The following is a 9563-nucleotide window of genomic DNA, read 5'->3' as shown; positions in this document are numbered from 1 at the left end:
GTTATGGGCAAACCCAATTTACTATTCTCTGAGTAACAAGAATGTGTCCATAGTACAAGGATGACTCAGTCACACTATGATTTTCTATGTTTAGTGGACAGTGAAAATGGGGTTTAACTCTAATTTGACAAACAAATGAAACTGCGAGCTACTGTTCACTGATGATACCCCCACCACAAGTGGATAATATTAATAGTGTAAAAATATGCAAGTTTTCGGTAAACAGGAAGTTGTCGAGTGATGAATCTGAAAACGCATCACACGGTATAGCTGACTTATATAAATCCTGAAACCAAATTTCAGAAATCCTTGTATTGTAGTTCCTGAGAAAAATGTGACAAAATTTTCAACTTCGCTATCATGTGTAAAATCATACAAGTGTTCGGTTAACAGGAAGTTGTCAAATGATCAATCTGAAAACGCATTACACGGTATAGCTGACTTAGAAAAACCCTGGAACCAAATTTCAGAAATCCTTGTATTGTATGTAGTTCCTGAGAAAAATGGGACGAAAAATATTCATGGGACGGACAGACTGACTGACAGAAGGACAGAAAGACAGACATAGGTAAAACAGTATGCCCCCCTTTTTTAAAGCGGGGGTATAATTAAAAAGATCATATCATAGGTGCAAGTTGATTGGTCTTCAACTTCATCAAAAACTACCGTGACCACAACTTTAACCTGAAAGGGACAGACAGATGGAGCAGAAATTTTCTTCACTTGGATCTAGTCATAAATATATAAAGAACAGGTTTACAAAACACAAACAAAATATTTTGCATGAGCTTTGGGTTATTTAGATATCATGCAGATTAAATTTAAACTGAATAGGATTCCCTTTTTCCCCAAGTCTGGTTGAAGTTTCACTATTAAAATGTATTTAATCAGACATCAGACTATTTATTTTACCATTAACAACAAGACAAAGAAGTAGCTTACATGTATTGGAGGGGATTCCCTCAATGTATAAAAAAAATATTGTACATTATGCTGGGTTTTTTTAACACATCAGATTAATCAGTTACAAATGATTAGTTATTTCTGCAGTTTTAGTAAAGACCATTTCTAAACATTTAACAAGCAAACATGACATGTAGTTGTAATCACAAAAATAAACTACTTAATTTTTTTTCTAACATTTTACCTGCTTTTTTCAATGAAAGGCTCTCCTTCTGACTTGTTCCAATTTCTTCTGCAGAATCAAATGTGTTGTTTTTTGAAGCACATGTATTTGTATCTGTGATTTCTGTCTTTTCTGAAATATAGAACTTATATTAATGCAAGTATCACTTAACTTTGCAAGATAAAAAAATAAAACCCAATCTTCTACACATGCTTTTCTAAAATAACCTCTCCTAAAGTCCACTTCTATTTTGCAAATAATTGAAACTTTCATTCCTATAAAACTAAGTTAGTTTTCTTCATCCATTTATTCAAATATTCCATAGCAAATCAGCTGCTTTAACCATGGTAAACAAGTATGCTATATCAAAATAAGGCAATGTGGTATGATAGCCAATGAGACAACAATCCCACATGTGGAAACAGAACAGTACAGTTTTCTTATTTTTTATCATTTAAGAGACTGTCAAGCAGGGCTCCGACATTGGAAATGTTGGGACAAACAATTGCAAGTTGCTTGATGAAAATATGATGATATAAAATGTTACCATATAATGTTTCTGCTACAATTTTGGTAATCAAAACATTCTATATGTGAATATGAACCAATCAAATATAAAAAAAAAAGACATGTATGCATTCAAACACTTTCCTTAGATTGATGGAGCTATGAGTAAATCAATCAAAATTGTCACACAACAAAAGATGACCAACACAGATAGGGATGAATCATACTTTGTAAACTATTGGCTTTGTGTCCATCTGACTGACACCTGCATCTTCAATAGTCACTCTTTTTGTCAAAATCATTATTGAATGGTAATATTGGTCCCGTTTACATATTTTTGGATTTTATCCTTTAGGAGATATTTCCTAAGAGCCCTTCCCTAGATCTTCCATCAATTTCTTCATTTTCCATCAACACTTGATGGACAATTGATGGAAATTTAATGGTACTTGATGGAATTCCATCCCAAACCAAAACAAATCATGGAAGGATGATGGAAATTAGGAATATTTTTTCCATCAGCCTTCTTTTGATGGAAAATTTGATGGCATCTTTAACCCATGATGGAAAATTGGATGGCATTTTTACCATTTGATGGAAAATTGGATGGGATTTTTACCATTTGATGAAAAATTGGATGGGATTTTTACCCCCTGATGGAAAATATAGTGGCACTTATTCCATCTGATGGTAAATAGGATGGAAATGAAAAAAGTTTGATGGAAATTGGACTTAAAAATTTTATTTGATGGAAAGAGGAATGGAATTTAGACTGTCATTTTTCTTGATGGAAAAAAACTTAGAAATTTTTCCATCACAGGTGTCAGGTGCCAATCTGTTTTTCTTTAACCTTTGTACAGGATGTGACATCATAAATGAACACATAGTTTGAGGCCCAATGAGGATAGCACATGTTTTTATGCATTCTTCTGCAATATCTCTAACTTATAACATAAAGATAAACTACAAACAATAAATAAATATTTTTTATATAATTTATAGCAATTAAGCAAGATTTAGTTAATTAACAGTATTTATTTGTGGCACATTTCAAAGGAATCAAATTGTCACAAGACCCTACACAACCTCAACAAATCAACAAATTCAAATTTGAACTTTAATTTATGAACATGCAGACAAGAAGCAAAGATGTCTTCTGTCATTCACAAATTATGAATTTTACAACGGATTCTAAGATCAAAATGATCTTATTAATTCTATTGACTGGGATTGAAAAGTGCAGATGTATTCTTCTGATGACATAATTGTCTCTTGGATTTAGGAAGATTTAGTGTGTACACATGTTCTGGATTATATCTTTCGGTCAGTACAGTGTATTAGAATTTCCACCATTTTGAATATATGTGCATACTATTTTCGTTCAAAGTTAAGTGACATTTAAAATGTTTTATCAGCTTTTCAGAGTCAAGAGAAAAAAACTAGACCATAGATTTACAAAAATTATTAAGATGTGGTATACATGGTATAATTGCCAGTGAGACAACTATCAACAAGAGACATAGTTGACATATTGATTATAGTTCTAAAAAACAGTCTTTACCCAGAAAACTTTGACCAATGAACCATGAATATGAGGTCAAGGTCAGATTAACGCTCAAGATAGACATGTGCACCTAAAAATCAATATATTCATTAAATATAGTTGACCTATTGCTTATAGTACCTAAGAATCAAACTTAGCCATGAAAACTTAACATTTACCAATGAACCAAGAAATGAGGTCAAGGTCAGATGGTACCTGCTGGACAGACATATCCTCACAATCCTTTCATACAAAAAATATAGTTGATCTATTTCTTATATTTATAGAAAAAACGACCAAAACACAAAAATGTAACACTGAGAAATGATCTGTGAAAATGAGGTCAAGGTTAAATAAAACCTGTGAGACTGATATGTACAGAATAAAATATTTCCATACAGCAAATATAGCTGACCTATTGCATATATTGTAAACCAACTAATTTTTGCGAGTGATTTATTTATTTAATCGTCACGAATATATATATATATAAAACTTTGATTTTTTCATACTTAACTACATCAAGTAAGTTTGAGAATCGTGAAGTTAAATCGCTTCAAAGGGGGCAAGGAATAGCCAAACACAAAATAAAGTATCCGCGAAAATAAGTTGGTTTACAGCTAGTCAGTATTAGAATTAAAGACCACAACTCAAAAACTTGACTTCAACCACTGAACCATGAAATTGAGGTCAAATTCAGATGACACCTAGACATATACACCTTACAATTATTCCATATACCAAATATTGTAGACCAATTGCCTATAGTATCTGATATATAGACTTGACCACCAAAACTTAACCTTGTTCACTGATCAATGAGATGAGGTCGAGGTCAAATGAAATTTGACTGACGGGTGTGAGGACCTTGCAGGGTATGCACATTATAAAAATTATCCTATTACTCATAATAAGAAAGAAATTAACATTACAAACTAGAGGCTCTAAAGAGCCTGTGTCGCTTCACCTTGGTATATGTGAATATCAAACAAAGGAAGCAGATGGATTCATGACAAAATTGTGTTTTGGTGATGGTGATGTGTTTGCAAATCTTACTTTACTAAACAATCTTGCTGCTTACAATTATCTCTATCTATAATGAACTTGGCCCAGTGGTATCAGTGGAAATGTTAATAAAAATTTACAAATTTTATGGAAATTGTTAAAAATTGACTATAAAGGACAATAACTCCTTTAGGGGGTTAATTGACCATTTCGGTCATGTTGACTTATTTGTTAATCTTACTTCGCTGAACATTATTGCTGTTTACAGTTTATCTTTATCTATAATAATATTCAAGATAATAACCAAAAACAGCAAAATTTCCTAAAAATTAAAAATTCACAGGCAGCAACCCAACAACGGGTTGTAAGATTAATCTGAAAATTGCAGGGCAGATAGATATTAATTTGATACACAATTATACCCCCATGTCAGATTTGCTCTAAATGCTTTGGTTTTTGAGTTATAAGCCAAAAACTGCATTTTACCCCTATGTTCTATTTTTAGCCATGGCGGCCATCTTGATTGGTTTGGCAGGTCACGCCACACATTTTTTAAACTAGATACCCCAATGATGATAGTGGCCATGCTTGGTTTAATTTGGCCCAGTAGTTTCAGAGAAGAAGATTTTTGTAAAAGCTAAAGACGACGGACGACGACGACAGACGACGGACGACGCCGCCGGAAGCCAAGTGTGGGCCAGGTGAGCTAAAAATGTCAACCTTTTTTTTCAATTAGTTAATAAACCATGAAAATGAGGTCAAGGACAATTGACATGAGAGATAGAAACTTCGTAATAAAAGGAATCTATCTACATAATATGGTGACAAGCTTCCAGGTCTTGTAGCTTTCTTAATATAAAGCTTATAAGTTGTTAACTAACGCTGCCGCTGGATCACTATACCCATGTCAAGCTTTCTGCAACAAAAATTGTAGGCTTGACAAAAAAAAATAAAGGGAGGCTATTTTTCTTAATATAAGCAGGCAATCAAGTGTTATGAAAACTGCTCAAAGCATTTGTTAGTTGTTGACCAAAAACTGGGAAAAAAAATGAAAAAAAAGTGAAGAGGATGAAAACCAATTTTGGGACTTACAGATGGACAAGGGTAAAACTTGATGCCCCTCCCCTACAGACGAGGCAAAAAAAAATCCTTTTTTTTATGTTAGTTCATAGATAGAAAAATATTACAGTCATTGATTATAACCTAATTCTAAATTTCAATTTAAGCTGGAGTAAATCATGAAAAAACTTTGATAAGGTCACAGCCACATGACAAAATTATGTCTATGGGCTGATAGACAAAATACTGTCAGTCAATCATAAGACATGTTACATCCAAAATCAAATTATTAAAATTCTAGAGTGGATTCACATCTATTCATATGACATATATTTTGTAATGGTTTCATATGTATGAACCCCACTAATTTAACTATTCAATGAAATTTTTTACAGGCTCATAATTATGCAGATCCTGGCAAAACCACAAAAGACAATATATCAAAAATTAAATTATCAATTTTTAGTTATATCAAACTCTCTAAAGATTGTCACTGTGGTAGGAGAAGGTATAATAGCTATTCTAATGCAATTATTTTGTAACAATTGTTCTGATTGGATGACAGCAAGTGTAAAATTCTCTATCTCCTCGTCTGTAACTAGGGAGGCCGACATTTTGAATTTCGGAATGTATTGACATGCTATTTCTACAATAATAAACAAAAAAACTCACTTGTTGCGCCTAAAAATCTTCTTTTATCAAATTTTATTACATTTTGAAGCGGCACAGAAGCCATAAAACGCCCGGTGTTTATGTTTGACGTTGGAAGCATTACTATGACGTCACCTAGTGTAGGGACCAAAGAAGATAACATTTTTTCGCGGAATTTTCTTTAATGAAGATTTTACACTGAAATAATGATTGAAATTTAATAATGAACTTGCTTTGCATTAGAATAGAGATAACTGTATTGTATTTGAAGCTTTGCGGACGTCCATCGGTAGTTTTACTGTCGCAAATACCTGTTTACCTGTCTCCGCTCCGCGTCGCCAGGTAAACTAAATTTGCGACAGTAAAACTACTGATGGACGTCCTTAAAGCTTCAAATACAATACAGTTATCTCTTAATTAGCAAGTCATTTACCCTTTCCTCCATAATGATGCCTTTTGATACCTGTGTAGTACCTCAGTTAAAACACTGACTCCAAAATGAATAAAATTTGTTTCCAATATGAAAGGGATATTCATAAGAATATTGGACTTAAATGTATTTGATGAAAAATTTGTTTTTCACAGTGCATTAATACTTTAAAGCATATTTTCAGCATTTTATCGAAAATCCTATGCAAATCAAGTGTTGCAAAAACCTAAAAAAAATGCTTTGCTCTTCAGTTATTTTTTTTTACCATGATGCTTAAAATAAAAGAATGTAGCATAGCTATGTCTTGCTTTTGCTCACAACCCCTGCAACTGTGTTTCTGCCAAAGGAATACAAGAATTTATTTTATAATAAAGCATTCATGAGTATAACAGGAGTTATAAAGTTACAATATTTTAAGATATTTTTGCTTAATGTTTTAATTCTAACATACCAGCATATTGATATATAGTTTTTTTAATATGCAAGTGAAATATACTATTAGTATCTAGTTCATGCAATGTGCAAATTAGGAAGTCATGCAAATAGAACAAAGTGCTTGTAAGCTCAGTTTGTATGATTTAATGAGAATATATATGATAGTTTTTATGAATGAAATTCGTTTATACACATGAAAATGATTTGTGTAATTGGAGTCAACCTTTGAAAGACACAGTCAAACCCTATTGTGTATTAAAAGCCTGATACATCTTATGAATATATATGCTATGTCAATTTCTAGCTATTCAAGTTTTTTTTATACGGTAGCCTTTGATAAGACAAACATTTCAGTTGGCATGTTATACTAGTATGACATTATATTTATGATACAACTATAGAATAATTTCTAAATCTGATCTGAAAATTGTTCTTACACTGGTGTGTTCTCAACAAGGCACTGCAGAAGACGTTTTAGTGGGTGTAAATAAATGAGGAATGTGTACATAGAACAAACATGACACCCCACTTGCATATAGCTGATAAAGGGATGCAACTCAAGAACATTAAAAGTGATGCTACCAAAAGCTGAACTAGATCTGAGTTTTCAGGCAAAATATAATGATTGTGTACCAGTTTCATGACTTTTAGTTTAGGCAAACTCAAGTTAGAGAACAAAAACCAATTTAGGGACATACAGACATAGGTACAGAAGGGCGCGGGTAAAATTAAAGCCCCCTCCACTACGGCAATGGCTTAAAACAAGGATTTGACCATATCCACAGGTAATGACTCCAATTATACTGACAAGCTTCACAGCTATTCTACATTTCTGATTATGGTAAGTTTTATATACCTGATTTCTATCAGATGAAATAATCCATATATGAATGTGGACTGTATAGAATAATTTAAGACCAATAGCTTATATATTTGATTGTAGCACTGTTTTACCAGGTATTCAAATAACTTCTGTTTTTCTCATTGCATTTTAGATGTTCCAAAGTATATTTCACCTCCTGTTAAATAATTCTATCTTTGTTATTTGATCTTGATATCTGATTATGCCGGATAAAGACTGTATTTTCTGAAAAGAAATGTTTTTGAATAGAAAATTCTATTACTTTTACTTACAATAAAGTATTCAACCTTATAAGAAATCTAAACATGAATCAAGAGTTGCTTGAACAGCTATTTAATTGACTTGTTCTTTTTAGTCATCATTTATGAGGTTTAAAAACATTTTTAAAACCATTTTGAGTATTTCTGATGCCAAATCATTTGGTTCCATCTATTTCAAAAGTAGAGACCTTTTTACCCAAAATATGTCAGAGTCGTGGTCAATAGATCAGAAACTTATTATAGATTATTGCTATTTTATGAAATTTCCCTTTCATCTTACTGACTGATAATTTTGTTTCTCATCATGATCATGATATGAAAAATTATCACTAGAAACTTAGGGTGCACCAGTCTGGTGTCAATGAAATTAACAACAGCATCATAGGTAAAATAGCAATAAAAGATTATCATTGGTTATCTCAACTGTATTGCTTTTCTAACTTTTGCCTACCAGCTTAAGAGAAACTAGAGGCTCTAAAGAGCCTGTGTCGCTCACCTTGGTCTATGTGAATATCAAACAAAGGAAGCAGATGGTTTCATGACAAAATTGTGTTTTGGTGATGGTGATGTTCGTATATCTTACTTTACTGAACATTCTTGCTGCTTACAATTATCTCTATCTATAATGAACTTGGCCCAGTAGTTTCAGTGGACAATGTTAGTAAAAATTTACAAATTTTATGAAAATTGTTAAAAATTGACTTTAAAGGGCAATAACTCCTTAGGGGTCGGGTCAATTGACCATTTTGGTCATGTTGATTCATTTGTAGATCTTACTTTGCTGAACATTATTGCTGTTTACAGTTTATCTCTATCTATAATAATATTCAAGATAATAACCAAAAACAGCAAAATTTCCTTAAAATTACCAATTCAGGGGCAGCAACCCAACAACGAGTTGTCCGATTCATCTGAAAATTTCAGGGCAGATAGATCTTGACCTGATAAACAATTTTACCCCATTATCAGATTTGCATTAAATGCTTTGGTTTTTGAGTTATAAGCCAAAAACTGCGTTTTACCCCTATGTTCTATTTTTAGCCATGGCAGCCATCTTGGTTGGTTAAGCGGGTCATGCCACACATTTTTTAAACAAGATACCCCAGAGATGATTGTGGCTAAGTTTGGATAAATTTGGTCCAGTAGTTTCAGAGGAGAAGATTTTTGTAAAAGATATAGAAAATTTCAAAAAATGGTTAAAAATTGACTTTAAAGGGCAATAACTCCTAAAGGGGTCAACTGAACATTTTGGTCATGTTGACTTATTTGTAAATCTTACTTTGCTGAACATTATTGGTGTTTACAGTTTATCTCTATCTATAATAATATTCAAGATAATAACCAAAAACAGCAAAAATTTCCCTAAAATTACCAATTCAGGGGCAGCAACCCAACAATGGGTTGTCCGATTCATCTGAAAATTTCAGGGCAGATAGATCTTGATCTGATAAACAATTTAACCCCTGTCAAATTTGCTCTAAATGCTTTGGTTTTTGAGTTATAAGCCAAAAACTGCATTTTACCCCTATGTTCTATTTTTAGCCATGGCGGCCATCTTGGTTGGTATGGCGGGTCACTCCACACATTTTTTAAACTAGATACCCCAATGATAATTGTTGCCAAGTTTGGTTTAATTTGGCCCAGTAGTTTCAGAGGAGAAGATTTTTGTAAAAGTTAACGACGAC

The 9563-nt window shown here is 32.6% G+C and overlaps 1 protein-coding gene across 2 annotated transcripts in view; it reads right to left on the bottom strand.

Annotated features, from left to right (window-relative positions):
- LOC134712574 (uncharacterized) overlaps window positions 1–9563 on the bottom strand; it is a 55740-nt gene that overhangs the window by 6800 nt on the left and 39377 nt on the right. For both annotated transcript variants that reach the window (XM_063574277.1, XM_063574278.1), the window contains exon 12: window positions 1148–1258. In XM_063574277.1, coding sequence (XP_063430347.1) covers window positions 1148–1258 — 111 coding nt within the window. The remainder of the gene's footprint in view (window positions 1–1147; window positions 1259–9563) is intronic.

This window comes from Mytilus trossulus, chromosome 3, assembly GCF_036588685.1.
Source record: "Mytilus trossulus isolate FHL-02 chromosome 3, PNRI_Mtr1.1.1.hap1, whole genome shotgun sequence".
NCBI classification, from domain to species: Eukaryota; Metazoa; Mollusca; class Bivalvia; order Mytilida; family Mytilidae; genus Mytilus; species Mytilus trossulus.
This window is presented reverse-complemented; position numbering and strand designations above follow the sequence as displayed.